General features: G+C 59.0%; 4 protein-coding genes across 7 annotated transcripts in view; 2 read left to right on the forward strand and 2 right to left on the reverse strand.

Annotated features, from left to right (window-relative positions):
- Window positions 1-680, forward strand: part of LOC121062656 (HLA class II histocompatibility antigen, DM beta chain-like) — a 14,195-nt gene extending 13,515 nt beyond the window's left edge. Inside the window, exon 6 of the mRNA XM_040542835.1 lies at window positions 575-680. Coding sequence (XP_040398769.1) covers window positions 575-585 — 11 coding nt within the window. The 3' untranslated portion in view covers window positions 586-680. The remainder of the gene's footprint in view (window positions 1-574) is intronic.
- The window catches only part of LOC121062646 (butyrophilin subfamily 3 member A2-like), an 18,033-nt gene extending 8,402 nt beyond the window's left edge, over window positions 1-9,631 (reverse strand). Inside the window, exons 1-4 of one of the 2 annotated variants that reach the window (XM_040542820.1) lie at window positions 9,313-9,631; window positions 8,579-8,926; window positions 7,667-7,948; window positions 7,272-7,537 (exon numbers count right to left, since the gene is read on the reverse strand). In XM_040542820.1, coding sequence (XP_040398754.1) covers window positions 7,359-7,537; window positions 7,667-7,948; window positions 8,579-8,926; window positions 9,313-9,412 — 909 coding nt within the window. In that variant the 5' untranslated portion in view covers window positions 9,413-9,631 and the 3' untranslated portion in view covers window positions 7,272-7,358. Of the gene's footprint in view, window positions 1-7,271; window positions 7,538-7,666; window positions 7,949-8,578; window positions 8,927-9,312 lie in introns of those variants that run through there. The other variant, XM_040542817.1, reaches the window with a different exon arrangement.
- LOC121062652 (HLA class II histocompatibility antigen, DM beta chain-like) lies at window positions 2,379-21,166 on the forward strand. 2 transcript variants are annotated; one of them, XM_040542832.1, is made up of 5 exons: window positions 2,379-2,956; window positions 3,742-4,026; window positions 4,109-4,228; window positions 4,305-4,340; window positions 4,423-4,509. In XM_040542832.1, the coding sequence occupies exons 1-5, from the start codon at window positions 2,551-2,553 to the stop codon at window positions 4,431-4,433; spliced, it is 858 nt and encodes a 285-aa protein (XP_040398766.1). In that variant the 5' UTR covers window positions 2,379-2,550; the 3' UTR covers window positions 4,434-4,509. The 2 variants fall into 2 exon arrangements, with proteins under 2 accessions (XP_040398766.1, XP_040398765.1); XM_040542831.1 differs by lacking the exon at window positions 4,423-4,509 and adding an exon at window positions 21,061-21,166 and having other exon boundaries at window positions 2,382-2,956.
- On the reverse strand, window positions 12,184-19,867 carry LOC121062634 (butyrophilin subfamily 1 member A1-like). 2 transcript variants are annotated; one of them, XM_040542795.1, is made up of 8 exons: window positions 19,232-19,867; window positions 15,644-15,985; window positions 14,743-15,024; window positions 14,508-14,612; window positions 14,162-14,182; window positions 13,619-13,639; window positions 13,428-13,460; window positions 12,184-13,250 (listed from the first exon to the last, which is right to left on the reverse strand). In XM_040542795.1, exons 1-8 carry the CDS (start codon window positions 19,329-19,331, stop codon window positions 12,712-12,714), a joined length of 1,443 nt encoding a protein of 480 aa, XP_040398729.1. In that variant the 5' UTR covers window positions 19,332-19,867; the 3' UTR covers window positions 12,184-12,711. The 2 variants fall into 2 exon arrangements, with proteins under 2 accessions (XP_040398729.1, XP_040398728.1); XM_040542794.1 differs by lacking the exon at window positions 19,232-19,867 and adding an exon at window positions 16,393-16,534.
- Window positions 21,167-21,657: the final 491 nt, after the last annotated feature.

Genomic DNA, 21,657 nt, shown 5'->3' on the forward strand with positions numbered 1-21,657 from the left:
GACCAGGAGATCACACAATGATTATCATCATGGGCAAACTGACTAACCATAGGAAGATTAAAGGAATTTACTAGCTATTACTAACAAGCCAGAAAGTGAGAAACAAAGAAAACAAACCAGAGATACCTTCCCCTCATCCACCCCCACCCTCTTCCACCTCCTCTCCCCAAGTGGCGCAGGGGAACGGGACAATGGGGTTTGCAGTCGGTCTATAGCACTTCATCTCTGCTGCTCCTTCACGGTCACTCTCTTCCCCTGCTCCAATGTGGGGTCATAGAATCATAGAATATCCCGAGTTGGAAGGGACCCACAAGGATCAATGAGTCCAACTGCTGGCACCACACAGGTCTACCCCAAAATTGAGACCGTATGATTAAGAGCACTGTCCAAATGCTTCTTGGGGGACATGGTCAAGGGTGACAAGGATTCTGCTCACTCCTCTTCTCCTCCCCACAGGTTACACTCCCCTCCCTAGAGACAACTACCCCACAGGTAATGGTGTCCCCATCCCCCTCCCCATTGGCGAGGGCCAGATCACCCCATCTCTCTCCCTGTGTGTGTCCCCCTTCCCCAGGCAGCATCTGAGGACCCCCAGACAGACACCTCCTGGCACCGCTGGCTCCCAGCTGGCCCCATCTCAGACCCGATGCCATGGTGCTGAGAATAAAGATGCTCGACAATCCCCGCTGGCGTCTCTGCAGAGTTCTGGGGACAGAGGCTCATGGGGCTCCTACGGTGTCCCACGAAGTGGAGAGGGTGGGTGGGGGACATGGCATGGGACCCCAAAGGGCCAAGCGTGCCCTGGGGTGCCTCAGGCATGGCACTGCTGGCTGGCTGAGGGAAGGGATCTTCCTGCTCTGCTCGGCCTGCTGCGGCCTCGCCTCGAGCACTGAGTGCAGCTGTGGGCACCACAGCACATGAAGGGCGTGAAACTGTGCGAGAGCCTCCAAGGGAGGGCTACGAGGACGGCGAAGGCTCTGCAGGGCAAGGCGTGTGAGGAGCGGCTGAAGGCACTTGGCTTGTTGAGCCCAGAGCAGAGGAGACGCAGGGGAGGCCTCGCGGCAGCCCACAGCTTCCTGATGAGGGGAGCAGAGGGGCAGGCGCCGGTTTCTGCTCTCTGGGGCCAGTGACAGGGCCCGAGGGAACGGCATGGAGCTGCCACCGCAGAGACTCAGGCCGGCTGTTTGGAAGTATTTTATTCCCTGAGAGGGTGTTTGGGCACTGGAACAGGCTCCCGAGGGATGTAGCCACGGCCCTGAGCCTGCTGCAGCTCAAGGAGTGTTTGGAGAAGTTTTTAGGGAAAGGGTCTGATTTTTGGGTGGTCCTTTGTGGAGCCTGGAGATGGACTCGATGGTCCCATTGGGTCCCTACCAAATCAGGCTATTCTGTCATTCTGTGATCTTGGGCTGAAGGCTGAGGAGACCTGCTCCCTTTGCTTGGAGGACTTCCAAGAGCCGGAGATGCCCCCGTGTGGGCACAGCCTCTGCAGAGCCTGTGTGATGGGAGGCTGGAAGCTCTTTGGGTGGCCCCAGGCAGGGCAATGACCCAGCTGGGACAAGTGGGTCCCAGGCACCAGCTGGGGAATCGGGGGCAGCTAGAGTTTAGCTTCCTCCTGGCTCTGACTCCTAGGATGAACACCAAGGAGACGGTCTGCTGCAAGACGCCTTCCCAGGCAGCAAAGCCTCAGGACAGAAAGCACCCAGGAAATGCCACTGCCAGACTCCATCTTCCTGTACAAAACTTTATTTGCCGCAGTGCTGCTGCTGCTGTGCCTTGATGTGCTCCAGAGGAGGGAACAAAGAGCCCCCACAGGCTGCTCATGCTCAGCACCAGGCACAGAGCAAAGATCAACCCCAAACTAGGAGGCAAAGGTGGCCTGGAATGGCCGGCAGCACAGGTTGACCACATCCCTTGCGCTGGGGTCTGCTGGGGGGGGGTGCTTTGCCCTTGGGGACCACGGGGAATGTTTGGGGAGGCTCTGCTCTATGGGGCCCTGGGGGGAGTTTGGGGGGGCTCTGCTCTATAGGACCCTGTGGAGAGTTGGGGGGGGCTTTGCTCTATGGGGCATTGGGGATGTCTGGGGGGGGCTCAACATCATGGGGACCTAGGGATAAGTTTTGGGGGGCTCTGCTCTATGTGACCCCTGCGGAAGGGCTGGGGTGGGCTCTGCTTCATGGGACCCCGGGGGTAGTTTGTTGGGACTCTGCCCTATGGGGCCCTGGGGGGATTTTGGGTGTGGGGTTTGCTTTATGGGGCCGTGGGGAGGTTTGGGGGGGGTCTCAGCATCATGGGACCCTAGGGATAGTTTGGGGGGGTTCTGCACTGTGGTACTCTGGGGGGAGGTTGGGGGGAGGTCTGCTCTATGGGCCCCTGGGGATGGTTTGGAGAAGGCTCTGCTCTATGGGATCCTGTGGGGGGCGTTGGAGGGGCTCTGCTCTATGGGACTTTGGGGATGGTTTGGGGGGACTCAGCTCTACGGGACCCTGGGGATGGTTTGGGGGGGCGCTCTGTTCTGTGGGACCCTGGGGATAGTTTGGGGGGCTCTGCTCTATGAGACCGCATGGGGGGCATTGGAGAGGCTCTGCTCTATGGGACCCTGGGGATCTGGGGGGCTCTGCTCTGCATGGACGTGGATGGAGGCACAGAGATGACATTCCTTCCCCTCTCCCCGCAGGCGCGTTCCCGATGCACGTGGCCAGCTCCTGCCCGCTGGCAGCCAACGGCTCCGTGATGGGCTTCGACTTCACCCTGGCCTTCAACAAGAACCCGCTGGTGTGCTACGACTCCGACACTCAGCGCTTCGTCGCCTGCGACTGGGGGCTGCTGCGGCTGCACGCCACCCACCTCGCCGCCCACCTCAACAACGACAGCACCTGGGTGCAGCGCGTCGAGGCCCGGCGCCAGGCCTGCAGCGACCTGGCCCTGCGCTACTGGGACTGGACGGCGCTGCGGCGCAGTGAGCCCCCGGGGGGGGCTTGGCATGGGGCCGTGGTGTGGAAGCGCTGCAGGAGAATATTGCCTGGGGCGTTGCGTGGCAGTGTTGCAGAGCATGTTGCATGGGGGCATTGCATGGGGCTGTTGCAGAGCATATTCCATGGGGGCTTTGCATGGAGGATAGCAGAGGAGTGTTGCAAAGGGCATTGCACGGAGGTGTTGCAGAGTGTGTTGCATGGTGGCAATGCATGGGAGCATTGCGTGGGGCTGTTGCAGGGCATATTCCATGGGGGCTTTGCATGGAGGATAGCAGAGGAGTGTTGCAAAGGGCATTGCACAGAGGTGTTGCAGAGCATGTTGCATGGCGCTGTTGCATGGGGGCATTGCACAGGGGTTTTGCAGAGCACGTTGCATGGGATTGTTGCACCAGGCATTGCATAGGGGTGCTGCAGAGCACACTGCATGAGGACGTTGCAGGGGGATGTTGCACGGAGCACTGCAGAGCGCATTGCATTGCACTTTGCATGGGGATGTTGCACGGAGCAATGCCTCTTGCAGGGTGTGGCACAGGGGCGTTGCACAGGGCATCTCGTGGGCATCGCATGGGGATGTCGCACGTGCCATCGCATGGGACAATGCCTAGAGCTTGCACAGGGCGTTGCATGGGGAAGTGGCATGGGGAAGTTGTGTGGAGCTTTGCACAGGGCGTTGCACGCGAGCATTGCATGGAACATTGCGTGGGGACGTTGCACGGGTCAGGGAAAAGGGGCTCGCCCACCACTGACCCCATCCCCATCCTTGCTCCAGCGCAGCCCCAAGTCCGCATCATCCCCACGGAGACGGGGAACGCCCGTGTGCCCGTCCGCCTCACCTGCCACATCTGGGGCTTCTACCCCCCCGAGGTGACCGTCATCTGGCTGCGCAACGGGGACATCCTGGAGCCCGACGGCTACAACCCCATCTCCGCCATCCCCAACGGCGACTGGACCTACCAGACGCAGGTGTCCCTGATGGTGGCCCCGGTGGCAGGTGACACCTACACATGCTCTGTGCAGCACGTCAGCCTGCAGGAGCCTCTCCTGGAGGACTGGAGTGAGTGGAGAGGCGCAGGACCACACCTGGAGGCCGGGGATCTTGCCCACTCACCGCCACTCACCCGGCCGTGTCCTCGCAGGTCCCGGACTGCTGCCGGAGGTGACGATAATGGTGGCGGTGGCCACCGTGCTGATGGTGGTGGGACTTGGCTTATTTCTCTCCGGCGTCTACCGCTTCAGGGCCAGGCCTCCCGCCCCGGGTGAGTGGCCGGGGAGAGCCGGGGACGTGGTCAAGGGCGACGAGGATTCTGCTCACTCCTCTTCTTCTCCCCACAGGTTACACTCCCCTCCCTGGAGACAACTACCCCGCAGGTAATGGTGTCCCCATCCCCGTCCCCATCGGCGAGGGCCGAATCACCCCATCTCTCTCCCTGTGTGTGTCCCCCTTCCCCAGGAAGCATCTGACGACCCCCAGACGGACAACTCCCGGCACCAGTGGCTCCCAGTTGGCCCCATCTCAGACCCGATGCCACGGTGCTGAGAATAAAGATGGTCCACAAGCCCCGCTGGCGTCTCTGCAGAGTTCTGGGGACAGAGGCTCATGGGGCTCCTATGGTGTCCCGCCAAGAGGAGAGGGTGGGTGGGGGACATGGCATGGGACCCCAAAGAGCCAAGCGTGCCCTGGGGTGCCTCAGGCATGGCACTGCTGGCCGGCCGAGGGAAGGGATCTTCCTGCTCTGCTCGGCCTGCTGCGGCCTCGCCTCGAGCACTGCGTGCAGCTGTGGGCAGCACAGCAGACAAAGGGCATGAAACTGTGCAAGAGCCTCCAAGGGAGGGCTACGAGGACGGCAAAGGCTCTGCAGGGCAAGGCGTGTGAGGAGCAGCTGAAGGCGCTTGGCTTGTTCAGCCCAGAGCAGAGGAGACGCAGGGGAGGCCTCACGACGGCCCACAGCTTCCTGATGAGGGGAGCGGAGGGGCAGGCGCTGGTCTCTGCTCTCTGGGGCCAGTGACAGGGCCCGAGGGAACAGCATGGAGCTGCCACAGGGGAGGCTCAGGCACCGAGGAGACGGTCTGCTGCAAGACATCTCCCCAGGCAGCAAAGCCTCAGGACAGAAAGCACCCAGGAAATGCCACTGCCAGACTCCATCTTCCTGTGCAAAACTTTATTTGCCACAGCCTTGCTGCTGCTGCGCCTTGATGTGCTCCAGAGGAGGGAACAAAGAGCCCCCACAGGCTGCTCATGCACAGCACCAGGCACATAGCACAGATCAACCCCAAACTAGGAGGCAAAGGTGGGCTGCAATGGCTGGCAGCACACGGTGACCACATCCCTTGCACTGGGGTCTGCAAGCAGTGCAAACAGAGGGGAGAGGAGCGTGGAGAGCTGCTGCAGCCCCTGTGCTTCCCGCTGGGGCTCAGAGGCAGGGTGAGACCCGCGGGTGCCAGCAGGACTTGTGTCCCAGCACAGGAGCCATGTGAAGGGCAGAGCCCGAGGGCTGCAAGGGCCCTGCTTGCAGCATCCCAGCCCTCCTCCAGCAGCAGGGAAGGAACACGGGGCAGCCCCTGGCCCCATTGCCCCTCATTCCTGTGCTGCTCCTGCAGGACCAAGGAGAGGTGATGCAGGAGTGGCTGGAGAAGGGCAGGAGCCCGTCAGAGCTGGGGACAGGGTCTACAGGGTGCTGTCCCTCAGGCACAGCTGAATTCCCCGTGTCCTCAGCCAGAACCAGGGGTGGATGCTCTCCCCATTGAAGGAGGCTGCTGTGAAAGTGAAGATCTCGACCCCATTGTCAGCATTGATAAAAGACACCTGCCCCTGGGTACAGTCGAGACAGACCCAGATCCTCGTGGGGACAGGGGACAGGGACAAGCGGGTGGGAGTAGATGTGAGAGACCAGAGCTGCCCCTCATTGTACTCCACAGCCCAGATCCCTTCTTCAGTGCACCTTTTGAAATACCCCTTCCTCTTCACAATTGCCCTGGCCACCCCCACAGCCCACCAAGAATACTTTAGCCACTCCCCCTCCACCTCCACCAACCAGCAGTGCCTCCCCTCTCTGAACTCCTCATGGCCCAGCACGCAACACCGACAGTCAAATCTCTCTGGTGTGTAAGGAACCTGCTGCCATTCAGTTTCCCGTCTCACACTCTTTTGGTCCTGAGACAGGACAAGCCGTGGATGAGCCGTGCGCGGATCCAGGGTAACCTTCACTGCAGGGACAGAAGGAGCCAGGCCATCAGGGGCAGAGCTCAGCCCTGGGCAGGCTTTCCCCAGATCGGGGCCAGGAGCTGCCCCACGGGGCACGAGATGGGGCACCTCTTGGCTCCTGAACATGCCCCAGCAAGGGCAGGAGAAGCACTGAAGAGGGCAACCCAGTGCACACCTACCTGTATTTTGAGGCAGCAGAAACCTTCTCCATGCTGGAAGGAGAGGGGAGAGCAGGTCACAGCACATGGCCAGTGCCCAGTGGGTGTGGGCAGAGTGAGGGTCCAGCCCTGGGCTGCTCTTTCCCAGCTGCCCACCCTCCCCTGCACATTGCGTTAGTGTTTCCCTGGGGCCCAAGTGCAGTGACACTCACCCAGCTCTGCAGCTTGTTTGTCTGAAAAGGAAAGTGAAAGTAATGCATGATCGGAGGGGAGAGTTGTTCAGCCCATGGTAGACCCTGAACACATCCCATGACTGGGAAAATACTGCCTTGCTCGGAGGTGGGACCAAAGAAATAGTCATTGTGGCCCAGCTTTGTACAGTGCTCTTGTAAGTGGAACTGTAAGGACAGACACTTGTGCAGCTTTTACAGCTGTGTCACCGAAGCCATTAAGGAAGTGAAGAACGGATTGCTGGAGAATGTCCCTGTCCCGGAAGTGTCAGTGCAGTGTGTGGCTTCCCCACATCTCGCTCCCCATCCCCACCTTGATCCCCGTTCCTTTCAGCCATCCCGGCCGTGTCCTGTGCCCAGGGCAGCCCCAGCCCCAGCACTCCCCACTCCCCCGTCAGCCTCCAGCTGCTCCTCCAGCACCCCCGAGCCACCAGCACACAAGCCCCCACAGCCCACCCAGCCCATTCCCTCCCGCAGGGACACCACTTCCCCAGGGGCTGGGGGCAGGGACTGCAAGGACTCACCCAGCTCTCGACTCTGTGCCCCTGAAAAGCAAAGGCGGGGGAACAGGAGGTCAGCAGAGCAGCTTGGTTGCTCGGTGGGAACATCTGCAGGGGGTCTGGGCCTTCCCACCAGCCCCACGCTGCAGCCATGCTCCCTGGCCTCCCACCCAAGGCCCTTTGCCTTCTCCGCTGCCTTCGTTGCCCAAGGGAGAGGCCCAAGAGAATCCTAAGGCCTTTGGGATCCCCAGGAGAACATTCCCTTCCTCCTCCTACGCACCTCCCTGGGCCAGGACTCAGCCCCGCTCCAGACCCACGCGGGTCCCTGCAGAACACCTCCCTCCGCTCCATCCCTCCGCTGCCAGCTTACCTTTCTTCAGAAAGAGATAAACACCGAGGCCAATGGACACAGCAAAAAGCACGAGGACCGGAGCCAGAGCCACCATCCAGGGCTGGGCGTTGTGGAAGAAGGGAGCTGAGAAAAGGCAGCAGGAAAAGGGCTCTGTTTCCATGCCCGTGGATGGAAAAGCAAGACCCAGACTTCTCCTGGCTCAGGACAAGTGCAGGGGCCAGGAACACCTCACCCTGGCTGTGCTGTTTGTACCTGCGATGTGCAGGGACGATTCCTGCTCCTGCTGGAGGCGGCTGCTCCTGACCACGCAGGACAAGGGCCCCTCCACGCTCCCGGTCACAGTGACGGCACCTTCGATTTCAAAGAGCCCCTCCTGGTCCTGGGAATGTGTCTGGGAGACCGAGGGCAGATGCTGCCCACGAGCATCCCTCCACAGCAGCTGCGGCAGCGGGTACCAGCCGGGCGATCGACACAGCACCCGGACACCTCCGGCCTCGTAGCCCCCCAGGGAGAGGTGGGGGTCAGTGCCTGTGGCTGGGGGAAGAGCCCGTGGCTGGGGCTTGACTTGGGGAGGGATTCAGTTCCAAGGCAAAGACCCCATCTGCTCCCATGCCAGACACAGCCCAGCACAGCCACGGCCCCAGGGGCTCAAATACCAGGCGCTCCATGCACCCACCCTCACCTACAAACCACCCCGGCTGGTGCCGGAACCAGAGAGCAGGGCTGCACAACACCAGTATCCCCAAATTGCCCAGAAAACCCAGGTGCCGAGCTCCAGCACCTCCAGGCAGCATCTCAGCACCAAGCCATGCTGGTTCAAGAAGCCCCGGGACTTCCAGACAACGTCTCAGGTCTCCCCCAGCACACAAAGCAAAAGTAAAGCAGACGTCCGGCTGCTCCGAGGACTCTGTGATTATCCCTGTGCGGTGTTTGGTCCCATTGCTGACACAGCTGAAGGTGCTGCTCAGCAGCCTGTGCCCAGTGCCCTCACAATATTATGATTATTGTCTTCAAGGACACCAGTGAAAACTGACAAAAATATCCATGGAGCTCTCTCCCCAAATATTACCTCCACATCCATGGGCATGCTCCATGCTCTGAAAGAGGTGAAACATTAAAAGGACACGTAAACTCTCCCCTGGAAGCATCACCCCAGCCACTAACCTGACACCTTCAGCTCCACAATAGCTTCGTCATAAGCACCAGCACCTTCCACAGTGCAGACGTACTGGCCATCATCAGAGGGTCTCAGCTCCACGATTCGCAAGTCCAGGCTTCCAGCAGAGAGACCATCTCTGGCCAACTCTGTCCTCCCAGCATATGCCCCCATCTGCTCCCCATACAGGTCCTCTCCATTGCGGTAGTGGTGCACTGTCTCAGAGCTATCATCCCGGATCCACCTGACCTCCAAGGTGCGAGCATCCCGTCGAGGGGACAAGTGGCAGGGCAGCACGACATCCTGCCCCACGGTGGCAGTGACCGAGTGGCCTGGTCCCACCACTCTGAGCTGGGCTGGGCAATGGAGAAGGGCACAGAGAGGTGGTGAGATTTGTCATCGTCAATTTAGTGGCAGTGAGTGACAAAGGGCGAGCTGTGCGTGAGTTGGTGCGTGCTGCGTCCCCCGTGTCCCATGGGAAACCACCGGGGAAACAGGAGAGGGAGAGGGAAGATGTGCAGGAGAAGGAGGTGTGCTGGGAGTGGGAGCCCTCTCTGCAGCATTCGGGCAGGTGAAGAAGAGGCAGAAAGGGCAGACAAGGCAGCACCCGTACTGCGTGAAAGAACCAAAGGGAAAGCGAAACCCAGTGGGCCGAGCTGTTGGCTCAGGTCCCCCCTGCTCCACGGCAGCACGTCTGCCAGGCCCAGGGGGTAGAGCCCCCAGCAGCTCCGCAGGATCCTACCTGAGCCCAGCCGGAGGAAGAGCAGAGTGATGAGGCAAGTCAGGAGGCCCCTGGCATGGCCGGTGAAGCTGGGGCGGCCGCAGTCCCAGGGGAGCACCATCTGAGAGAGAGGTCCCTCAGGGGGCAGGCAGCCCCCCAGGGGTTCTTCTTGAAGGTAGCCCCACCGAGAGAGAGGTCCTTCACAGCACCCAGCAGAGCTGCAGAAAGCACAAGGCTACACCCAACTTCCCCAACCTTTGCCCACTTCCTGGCTGCAATAACCCTCTGGGAGGAGCTCTGCCTCTAGGGCAATGTCTGGGGAGCTCTGCAGGGCTGGCACCACCATCCCATCATAGCTGGGTGCCCAGTCCACCACTTTCAGCAAGCATGGGGGGCTTGTCCCCAGCAGGGGCCTCTCCAGACCTCCAGGGAAATCCGCTGTCTGAGCTCGTTCATCTCCACCCATCTAAGGAGGAGTCAAACAGTGAGTAATGGGACAATGTGGAGAGATGGCAGTGAAGAGCTGAGCACGATCGGAGGCTGCAGGGAATGGGGCACAGCTGGGTGCCGAGCCTGGAGCTGCCACCCTTTGACCACAGTGCTGAAGGCGATGTGCCAGCGCCGCTCCCGGCTCCAGTAAAGCAGCCATGGCAGAAGGTTGGCTCAGATGGTCAGGGACTTTCTTCTAGAGCTTAGGTGCATAAGGAAAGTTTCTGTTTGCTGGAAGTGAGGTCAGGCAATATGGAAGGACTACAGAGGTACTGTTTGCTTTTGTAGGGAGAAAATTCATATGGCCAAAGCTCAATTTGAGTTGAAGCTGGACAGTACTGAGGGGCAATAAAAAGGATTTTTTTTATACTCTCTTAACAGCAAAAGTAGGATGAAAGAAAACATTGGTCTGTTACTTGATGGGGATGGTCAAACAGGGTCATTGACTTCACTGAAATGTTTAATGCTTTCTTTGCCTGGGTCCCCCAGGCAAATCTGGGTCCCCCACAGGTGGCAGCTCCCCCCAGACCTCCATCTCCTGCGTGGGTTCCTCTCCACGGGCTGCAGCTCCGGCCCGGGGCCTGCTCCTGCTGCGGGGGCTCTCCATGGGCCGCAGCCTCCTCCAGGCCACATCCACCCGCTCCAGCGGGGGCTCCTCCACGGGGGGGCTGCAGCGTGGAGATCTGCTCCATGTGGGACCCATGGGCTGCAGGGGGACAGCCTGCTCCACCAGGGGCCTCTCCACAGGCCGTGGGGGAACTTGTTCTGTGTGCATGGAGCACCTCCTGCCCTCCTGCTGCACTGACCTTGGGGTCTGCAGGGCTGGTTCTCACTCCTCGCTCTCCAAGCTGCTGTTGTGCAGCAGTTTTTTCCACATTTCTTAAATATGCCCTCACAGAGGCACAAATAACATCGCTTAGTGGCTCGGCTCTGGGCAGCAGTGTGTCCTTTTGGAGCGAGCTGAAACTGGCCCTTATGTAACATGGGGCAGCTTCTGGATTCTTCTCACAGAAGCAACCCCCTGCTACCAAAACCTTGCCACGTAAACCCAACACATCATGAAATCTCTATAATTTAATTTTAAATATACTGAGGAATCTGGAGAGGTCCCAGTGACTGGAAGCTGCCAAACGTTGCCCCAGTTTCAGAGAAGGGCAGTAAAGAAGACCTTGGGAATTACAGGTCTGTCAGCCTCATGGCAGTGCCTGGTAAAGTTACGGAGATTGCTCTGGGAGTGAGTGAAAAACACCTGAGGGACAATGCGGTCACTGGTCACAGCAGACATGGGTTCGTGAGGGGAAGCTCGTGTTCAACAAACTTAATTTGATTTTTTTGATAAGCTCAGTCTCCCATTTGACCGAGGGGGCCAGTTGAAGTGATCTTTTTGGATTTCAGTAAAGATTATGACATGTTTTCTGACAGTATCCATCTGGATCGAATGTCCATCACAGAGCCAGACAAATGCACAATACGATGGGTGAACAATTGGCTGAGGGGTCAGGCTCCGAGGGTCCTGGTAAAAGGGGCGACATCAGGCTGGCAGCCAGTCATGAGTGGGGCTCTGCAGGACTCCATTTTGGGGCCAGGTCTCTTCAGTGGTCCCATAGATTACCTGGATGCGGGACTTCAGAGATAACCTGAGTGAGTTTGTGGCTGACACTGAACGGGGAGGAGCTGCTGACTCCCTTGAGGCTGGAGAGGCCTTGCAGAGGGATCTGGCCAAAGGGGAGAGCTGGGCAGCCACCGCCTGCAGGAAGTTTAACAAGAGCAAGTGCCTGGCCCTGTCCCTGGCCAGGGGCAGCCCCGACTGTACGTACAGCGTGGGGGGCGAGAGGCTGGAGAGCAGCCCCCAGAACGGGAGCTGGGGGTTGTGGCCGACAGCAAGTTGGATGTGAGCCAGCAGTGGGCCTTGGCAGCCCAAAGGGCCAAGCGTGCCCTGGGGTGCCTCAGGCATGGCACTGCTGGCTGGCCGAGGGAAGGGATCGTCCCACTCTGCTCGGCCTGCTGCGGCTTCTTCTCAAGCACTGCATGCACCTGTGGGCAGTACAGCATATGAAGGGCATGAAACTGTGCGAGAGCCTCCAAGGGAGGGCTACGAGGACGGCAAAGGCTCTGCAGGGCAAGGCGTGTGAGGAGCGGCTGAAGGCGCTTGGCTTGTTGAGCCCAGAGCAGAGGAGATGTAGGGGAGGCCTCGCGGTGGCCCACAGCTTCCTGATGAGGGGAGCGGAGGGGCAGGTGCTGGTCTCTGCTCTCTGGGGCTAGCGACAGGGCCCGAGGGAATGGCATGGAGCTTCCAAAGGGGAGGCTCAGGCACTGAGGAGATGGTCTGCTGCAAGACGCCTTCCCAGGCAGCAAAGCCTCAGGACAGAAAGCACCCAGGAAATGCCACTGCCAGACTCCGTCTTCCTGTACAAAACTTTATTTGCCGCAGTGCTGCTGCTGCTGTGCCTTGATGTGCTCCAGAGGAGGGAACAAAGAGCCCCCACAGGCTGCTCATGCTCAGCACCAGGCACAGAGCAAAGATCAACCCCAAACTAGGAGGCAAAGGTGGGCTGCAATGGCCGGCAGCACATGGTGACCACATCCCTTGCACTGGGGGTCTGCAAGCAGTGCAAGCAGAGGGGAGAGGAGCGTGGAGTGCTGCTGCAGCCCCTGTGCTTCCCGCTGGGGCTCAGAGGCAGGGTGAGACCCGCGGGTGCCAGCAGGGCTTGTGCCCCAGCACAGGAGCCCTGTGCAGGGCAGAGCCCAGGGGCTGCAAGGGGCCTTGCCCCTGCTTGCAGCATCCCAGCCCTCCTCCAGCAGCAGGGAGGAACACGGGGCAGCCCCTGGCCCCATTACCCCCCATTCCTGTGCTGCTCCTGCAGGACCAAGGAGAGGTGATGCAGGAGTGGCTGGAGAAGGGCAGGAGCCTGTCAGAGCTGGGGACAGGGTCTACAGGGTGCTGTCCCCCAGGCACAGCTGAATTCCCCGTGTCTCCAGACGGAACCACGGGTGGATGCTCTCCCCATTGAAGGAGGCTGCTGTGAAAGTGAAGATCTCCACCCCGTTGTCAGCGTTGATAAAAGACACCTGCCCCTGGGTACAGTTGAGACAGACCCAGATCCTCGTGGGGACAGGGGACAGGGACAAGGGGGTGCGAGGAGATGTGAGAGACATGAGCTGCCCCTCATTGTACTGCACAACCCAGATCCCTTCTTCAGGGCTCATGTCGATCCACCCCTTCCTCTTCACAGATGCCCTGGCCACCCCCATAGCCCACCACAAATACTTTCCCCTCTTCCCCTCCACCACCACCAACCAGCAGTGCCTGCCCTCTCTGAACTCCTCACGGCCCAGCATGCAGCACTGATTGTCAAATCTCTCCGAGGTGTCAGACACCTGCTGCTTTTGAGTTTCCCATCTCACACTGCTGTTGTCCTGAGACAGGACAAGCTGGGGATGAGCCGTGTGCGGATCCAGGGTCACCTTCACTGCAGGGACAGAAGGAGCCAGGCCATCAGGGGCAGAGCTCAGCCCTGGGCAGGCTTTCCCCAGCTCAGGGCCAGGAGCTGCCCCACGGGGCAGGAGATGGGGTACCTCTCGGCTCCTGAACATGCCCCAGCAAGGGCAGGAGAAGCACCGCAGAGGGCAACCCAGTGCACACCTACCTCGATTATGAGGCAGCAGACCCCTTCTCCATGCTGGAAGTAGAGAGGAGAGCTGGTTACAGTCCATGGCTGGTGCCCAGTGGGTGTGGGCAGGGTGAGGGTCCAGCCCTGGGCTGCTCTGTCCCAGCTGCCCACCCTCCCCTGCACATTGCCTTGGAGTCGTCATGCAGCCCAAGAATGGGGACACTCACCCAGCTCTGCAGCTTGTTTGTCTGAAAAGGAAAGCGAAAGTAATGCATGATCAGAGGGGAGAGTTGCTCAGCCCATGGTAGACCCTGAACACATCCCATGACTGGGAAAATACTGCCTTGCTCAGAGGTGGGACCAAAGAAATAGTCATTGTGGCCCATCTTTGTACAATGCTCTTGTAAGTGGAACTGTAAGGACAGACACTTGTGCAGCTTTTACGGCTGTGTCACCGAAGCCATTAAGGAAGTGAAGAACGGATTGTTGGAGAATGTCCCTGTCCTGGAAGTGTCAGTGCAGTGTGTGGCTTCCCCACATCTCGCTCCCCATCCCCACCTTGATCCCCGTTCCTTTCAACCATCCCGGCCGTGTCCCGTGCCCAGGGCAGCCCCAGCCCCAGCACTCCCCACTCCCCCGTCAGCCTCCAGCTGCTCCTCCAGCACCCCCGAGCCACCAGCACACAAGCCCTCACAGCCCACCCAGCCCAGTCCCTCCTGCAGGGACGCCACTTCCCCAGGGGGATGTGGGCAGGGACTGCAAGGACTCACCCAGCTCTCGGCTCTGTGCCCCTGAAAAGCAAAGGCGGAGGAACAGGAGGTCAGCAGAGCAGCTTGGTTGCTCGGTGGGAACATCTGCAGGGGGTCTGGGCCTTCCCACCAGCCCCACGCTGCAGCCATGCTCCCTGGCCTCCCACCCAAGGCCCTTTGCCTTCTCCGCTGCCTTCGTTGCCCAAGGGAGAGGCCCAAGAGAATCCTAAGGCCTTTGGGATCCCCAGGAGAACATTCCCTTCCTCCTCCTACGCACCTCCCTGGGCCAGGACTCAGCCCCGCTCCAGACCCACGCGGGTCCCTGCAGAACACCTCCCTCCGCTCCATCCCTCCGCTGCCAGCTTACCTTTCTTCAGAAAGAGATAAACACCGAGGCCAATGGACACAGCCAAAAGCACGAGGACCAGAGCCAGAGCCACCATCCAGGGCTGGGCGTTGTGGAAGAAGGGAGCTGAGAAAAGGCAGCAGGAAAAGGGGTGCATTTCCATGCCCGTGGATGGAAAAAACAAGACCCAGACTTCTTCTGGCTCAGGACAAGTGCAGGGGCCAGGAACACCTCACCCTGGCTGTGCTATTTGTACCTGCGATGTGCAGGGACGATTCCCGCTCCTGCTGGGTGCGGCTGCTCCTGACCACGCAGGACAAGGGCCCCTCCACACTCCCGGTCACGATGACGGCGCCTTCGATTTCAAAGAGCCCCTCCTGGTCCTGGGAATGTGTCTGGGACACCGAGGGCAGATGCTGCCCACGAGCATCCCTCCACAGCAGCTGCGGCAGCGGGTACCAGCCGGCTGATCTGCACAGCACCCGGACACCTCCGGCCTCGTAGCCCCCCAGGGAGAGGTGGGGGTCAGCGCCTGTGGCTGGGGGAAGAGCCCGTGGCTGGGGCTTGACCTGGGGAGGGATTCAGTTCCAAGGCAAAGACCCCATCTGCTCCCATGCCAGACACAGCCCAGCACAGCCATGGCCCCAGGGGCTCAGGGTCCGGGTGCTCCATGCACCCACCCTCACCCCAAACCACCCAGGCTGGTGCCAGAACCAGAGAGCAGGGCTGCACAATGCCAGTGGCCCCAAATCACCCTGAAAACCCAGGTGCTGAGCTTCAGCACCTCCAGGCAGCATCTTGGCACCAAGCTGTTCTGGTTGAAGAAGCCCCAAGACTTCCTGACAACATCTCAGATCTCCCCCAGCACACAAAGCAAAAGTAAAGCAGACGTCCGGCTGCTCTTGATTCTCCCTGTGTGGTGTTTGGTGCCATTGCTGACACAGCTGAAGGTGCTGCTCAGCAGCCTGTGCCCAGTGCCCTCACAATATTATGATTATTGTCTTCAAGGACACCAGTGAAAACTGACAAAAATATCCATGGAGCTCTCTCCCCAGATATTACCTCCACATCCATGGGCATGCTCCATGCTCTGAAAGAGGTGAAACATTAAAAGGACACGTAAACTCTCCCCTGGAAGCATCACCCCAGCCACTAACCTGACACCTCCAGCTCCACAATGGCTTCGTTATAAGCATCTTCCACAGTGCAGATGTATTGGCCATCATCAGAGGGTCTCAGCCCCGTGATTCGCAAGTCCAGGCTTCCAGCAGAGAGACCATCTCTGGCCAACTCTGTCCTCCCGACATATGCCCTCATCTGCTCCCTGTACAGGTCCTCTCCATTGCGGTAGTGGTGCACTGTCTCAGATAAGCTGTGCCGAATCCACCTGACCTCCAAGGTGCGAGCATCCCGTTGAGGGGACAAGTGGCAGGGCAGCACGACATCCTGCCCCACGGTGGCAGTGAGGGGGTGGCCTGGTCCCACCACTCTGAGCTGGGCTGGGCAATGGAGAAGGGCACAGAGAGGTGGTGAGATTTTGCCATCGCAAATTTAGGGGCAGTGAGTGACAAAGGGCGAGCTGTGTGAGAGCTGGTGCGTGCTGTGTTCCCCGTGTCCCATGGGAAACCACCGGGGAAACAGGAGAGGGAGAGGGAGGATGTGCAGGAGAAGGAGGTGTGCTGGGAGTGGGAGCCCTCTCTGCAGCATTTGGGCAGGTGAAGAAGAGCCAGAAAGGGCAGCCAAGGCAGCGCCCATACTGCGTGAAAGAACCAAAGGGAAAGCGAAACCCAGTGGGGCTGAGCTGAGGACTCGGGTCCCCCCTGCCCCACAGCCTCTCCTCTGCACTATGGCAGCTCGTCTGCCAGTCCCAGGGGGGAGCGCCCCCAGCAGCCCCACAGGATCCTACCTGAGCCCAGCCGGAGGAGGAGCAGAGTGACGAGGGAAGTCAGGAGGCCCTTGGCATGGCTGGTGCGGCTGGGGCGGCTGCAGAGCCAGGGGAGCCCCATCTGAGGGACAGGTCCCCCAGGGGGCAGGCGGCCCCCCGGGGTTCTTTTCCAAGGGAGCCCCACCGAAAGAGAGGTCCCTCACAGCACCCAGCAGAGCTGCAGAAAGCACAAGGCTACACCCAACGCCCCCAACCTTTGCCCAGTTCCTGGTTGAAATAACCCTCTGGGAGCAGTTCTGCCCCTGGGGCAATGAGGACAAGTGTCTGGGGAGCTCTGCAGGGCTGGCACCAACATCCTATCGCAGCTGGGTGCCCAGCCCATGGCTTTCACCCAGCACGAGGTGCTTGTCCCCAGCAGGGGCCTCTCCAGACCCCCAGGGAAAGCCACTCTCTAGGCTCATTCACCTCCACCCATCTAAGGAGGAATCAAACAGGGAGCATTGGGACAATCGAAGGTGCATAATGTCACAGAATCACAGAATCACAGAATTGTCTAGGTTGGAAGAGACCTCCAAGATCACCGAGTCCAACCTCTGTCCTAACACTAACAAAACCTCCACTAAACCATATCACTAAGGACTACTACATCTAAACGTCTTTTAAAGACCTCCAGGGATTGCGACTCAACCACTTCCCTGGGCAGCCCATTCCAATGCCTAACAACCCTTTCAGTAAAGAAGTTCTTCCTAATATCCAACCTAACCTCCCCTGGCGCAACTTGAGCCCATTCCCCCTCGTCCTGTCATCAGGCACGTGGGAGAATAGACCAACCCCCACCTCTCTACAGCCTCCTTTAAGGTACTTATAGAGAGCGATGAGGTCTCCCCTGAGCCTCCTCTTCTCCAGGCTAAACAACCCCAGTTCCCTCAGCCGCTCCTTGTAAGACTTGTTCTCCAGACCCCACACCAGCTTTGTCGCCCTTCTCTGGACTCTCTCGAGCACCTCCATGTCCTTCTTGTAGCGAGGGGCCCAAAACTGAACACAGTACTCGAGGTGCGGCCTCACCAGAGCCGAGTACAGGGGGACAATCACCTCCCTAGACCTGCTGGCCACGCTGCTTCTTATACAAGCCAGGATGCTGTTGGCCTTCTTGGCCACCTGAGCACACTGCTGGCTCATATTCAGCTGCCTATCAACCAGTACTCCCAGGTCCTTCTCTGCCAGGCAGCTTTCCAACCACTCATCTCCCAGCCTGTAGCGCTGCTTGGGGTTGTTGCGCCCCAGGTGCAGGACCCGGCACTTGGCCTTGTTGAACTTCATACAGCTGACCTCAGCCCATCGGTCCAGCCTATCCAGATCCTCCTGCAGAGCCTTCCTTCCCTCGGGCAGATCGACACACGCACCTAACTTGGTGTCATCTGCAAACTTACTGAGGGTGCACTCGATCCCCTCGTCCAGGTAATGTCCCTCCAGGTAATAATTCCCTCTAGATGTCATCTAGAGACCTTTCCAAATTCTATCTTAAGGGTCTTTGGTCTTGGAATTTAAGCTGTCAAACATTGCCCCAGTTTCCAAGAAGGTCAATGAAGACGGCCCTGGGAATTACGCCCTATCAGTGAACCCTATCTGTGCCCTGACTGTGGGATGGGCTTCACTGTTCCCTTGGCCTTCCTCCTCTGCCAGAAAAGCCATGTGGGGCCCAGTCCCCATGTCTGCTCCAACTGTGGGAAAGCCTTTTGGGAGACCACGACCCTCTGCAGGCACCAGTGCATCCACATGGGTGAGAAGCCCTACCACTGCTCGTACTGCGAGAAAAGCTTTTGGGCCAGCTCCACCCTCATCATCCACCAGAGGAACGACACCGGGGAGATGAGGGGTCTTTGGGTCTCCATCCCCACGACATCGCAGCTCCTCCATGTCCCATCCATCCTAGAACTTGCGTTTTGCTGCTGCTCGTGCCTTCAACTTCGAGCATAACTTTTACTGTTCCTCCCAAACAACCCTCTGAAGATGATTTGTGTGAATTGAGGAGGACCAGGCATGCAGCTGTTGGTCATGGCACAGCTTCTTGTAGTGCTTAGGGGAAGTGGTGGTCAGTTAGTCCCCAGTCCTGGGATGGCTTTGGGGATGGTGGGAGCCCAGTGGGATGGAGGACGATTGGGTTAGGGGGTGGTAGGACAGCAGCGGGATGGAGGATGATGGGGTTTTGGAGATGGTGGGACCCCACTGGGTTGAAGGTGGATGGGGTTTGTGGTGGTGGATCTCAAGTGGAATGGAAGACAATGGAATTTTGGGAGATGGGAATGTTCTGGGAGGAAGGAGCATGGGGTTTGGGGATGGTGGGATCTCGGTGGGATCTCAGTGGGATAAAGGATGAGGGGTTTTGGGGATGGTGAGACCTGACGTGGATGGAGATGGATGGTGGGGTTTGGAGACTGCTCAGCTTGGCTCATGCATTGAGAACCAGATGGAGGAGAGCATCTGTGTCTCCTCATTGTGTAGCTGGGTTCCAGTGAGTGACAAAGGGCGAGCTGTGCGTGAGTTGGTGCATCCTGCATCCCCCGTGTCCCATGGGAAACCACTGGGGAAATGGGAGAGGGAGAGGGAGGATGTGCAGGAGAAGGAGGTGTGCTGGAAGTGGGAGCCCTCTCTGCAGCATTCGGGCATGTGAAGAAGAGCCAGAAAGGGCAGCCAAGGCAGCACCCGTACTGCGTGAAAGAACCAAAGGGAAAAGTGAAACCCAGCTGGGGCCAAGCTGTGAGCTCAGGTCCCCCCTGTCCCACAGCCAGTCCCCTGCCCTATGGCAGCACATCTGCCAGGCCCAGGAGGGAGAGCCCCCAGCAGCTCCGCAGGATCCTACCTGAGCCCAGGCGGAGGAGGAGCAGAGTGAAGAGGGAAGTCAGGAGGCCCCTGGCATGGCCGGTGAGGCTGGGGTGGCCACAGCCCCTGGGGAGCCCCATCTGAGAGAGACGTCTCCCAGGGGGTAAGCGGACCCCAGGGGTTTTTCTCCAAGGAAGCCCCACCAACAGAGAGGTCCCTCACAGCACCCAGATGAGCTGCAGAAAGCATAAGGCTACACCCAACTTCCCCAACCTTTGCCCAGTTCCTGGTTGCATTAACCCTCTGGGAGGAGCTCTGGCCCTGGGGCAATGTCTGGGGAGCTCTGCAGGGCTGGCATCACCACCCCATCAAAGCTGGGTGCCCAGTCCACCGCTTTCAGCAAGCACAAGGGGCTTGTCCCCAGCAGGGGCCTCTCCAGACCTCCAGGGAAATCCACTGTCTGAGCTAGTTCATCTCCACCCATCTAAGGAGGAATCAAACAGTGAGCAATGGGACAATGTGGAGAGATGGCAGTGAAGAGCTGAGCACGATCGGAGGCTGCAGGGAATGGGGCACAGCTGGGTGCCAAGCCTGGAGCTGCCACCCTTTGACCAGGGTGCTGAAGGCAAAGTGCCAGCCTCGGTCACTGCTCCAGTAAAGCAGCCGTGGCAGAAGGTTGTCTCAGATGGGCAGGGATCTTCTTCTAGAGCTTAGGTGGATAAGGAAAGTTTCTGTTTGCTGGAAGTGAGGTCAGGCAATGTGGAAGGACTACAGAGGTACTGTTTGCTTTTGTAGGGAGAAAATTCATATGGCCAAAGCACAATTTGAGTTGAGGCTGGACATGAGGGGCAATAAAATGGATTTTTTTTAAAGCTATCTTAACAGCAGAAGTAGGATGAGAGAAAACATTGGTCTGTTACTTGATGGGGATGCTCAAACAGGGTCATCGACTTCACAGAGATGTTTAATGCTTTCTTTGCCTTTGTCTTCAACACTGATGCTGGGCTGTGGGACCCCAGGTGCCCTGAGCAGGAGGACAGTGACTGCAGGAACGATAAACTCCCAACAAACCCCGAATTTGTGTGGGATTTGCTGCACCAGACGGATGCATACAAGACTATAGGGCCTGATGGGATTCATCCCGGAGTACTAAGAGAACTGGCTGCTGTCATCATGTGTGGTGGTTTTACTCAGGTGGGCAGCTGAGCTTCACTACAACCGCTCTCTCACTCCCCCTCCTCAAAGGGAAAAGGGTAGAAAATGCAATGAAAAGGGTTCAAGGATTGAAATAAGGACCAGGAGATCACACAGTAATTATCACCATGGGCAAACTGACTAACCATAGGAAGATTAAAGGAATTTACTAGCTATTACTAACAAGCCAGAAAAGTGAGAAACAAAGAAATCAAACCAGAGATACCTTCCCCTCATCCGCCCCCCACCCTCTTCCACCTCCTCTCCCCAAGTGGCGCAGGGGAACGGGACAATGGGGTTTGCAGTCGGTCTATAGCACTTCGTCTCTGCTGCTCCTTCACGTTCACTCTCTTCCCCTGCTCCAATGTGGGGTCATAGAATCATAGAATATCCCGAGTTGGAAGGGACCCACAAGGATCAATGAGTCCAACTGCTGGCACCACACAGGTCTACCCCAAAATTCAGACCGTATGATTAAGAGCACTGTCCAAATGCTTCTTGGGGGACATGGTCAAGGGTGACAAGGATTCTGCTCACTCCTCTTCTCCCCTCCGCAGGTTACACTCCCCTCCCTAGAGACAACTACCCCGCAGGTAATGGTGTCCCCATCCCTGTCCCCATCGGCGAGGGCCAGATCACCCCATCTCTCTCCCTGTGTGTGTCCCCCTTCCCCAGGCAGCATCTGAGGACCCCCAGACAGACCTCCTGGCACCGGTGGCTCCCAGTTGGCCCCATCTCAGACCCGATGCTGCGGTGCTGAGAATAAAGATGGTCCACAAGCCCCGCTGGTGTCTCTGCAGCATTCTGGGGACAGGGCAGAGGCTCATGGGGCTCCTACGGTGTCCCATGAAATGGAGAGGGTGGGTGGGGTACATGGCATGGGACCCCAAAGGGCCAAGCGTGCCCTGGGGTGCCTCAGGCACGGCACTGCTGGCTGGCTGAGGGAAGGGATCTTCCTGCTCTGCTCGGCCTGCTGCAGCCTCGCCTCGAGCACTGAGTGCAGCTGTGGGCAGCACAGCGCATGAAGGGCATGAAACTGTGCGAGAGCCTCCAAGGGAGGGCGATGAGGACAGCGAAGGCTCTGCAGGGCAAGGTGTGTGAGGAGCGGCTGAAGGCGCTTGGCTTGTTGAGCCCAGAGCAGAGGAGACCCAGGGGAGGCCTCGCAGTGGCCCACAGCTTCCTGATGAGGGGAGCGGAGGGGCAGGTGCTGGTCTCTACTCTCTGGGTCCAGCGACAGGGCCCAAGGGAACGGCATGGAGCTGCCACTGGAGA

Source organism: Cygnus olor, chromosome 33 (genome assembly GCF_009769625.2).
Source record: "Cygnus olor isolate bCygOlo1 chromosome 33, bCygOlo1.pri.v2, whole genome shotgun sequence".
Lineage (NCBI taxonomy): Eukaryota > Metazoa > Chordata > Aves > Anseriformes > Anatidae > Cygnus > Cygnus olor.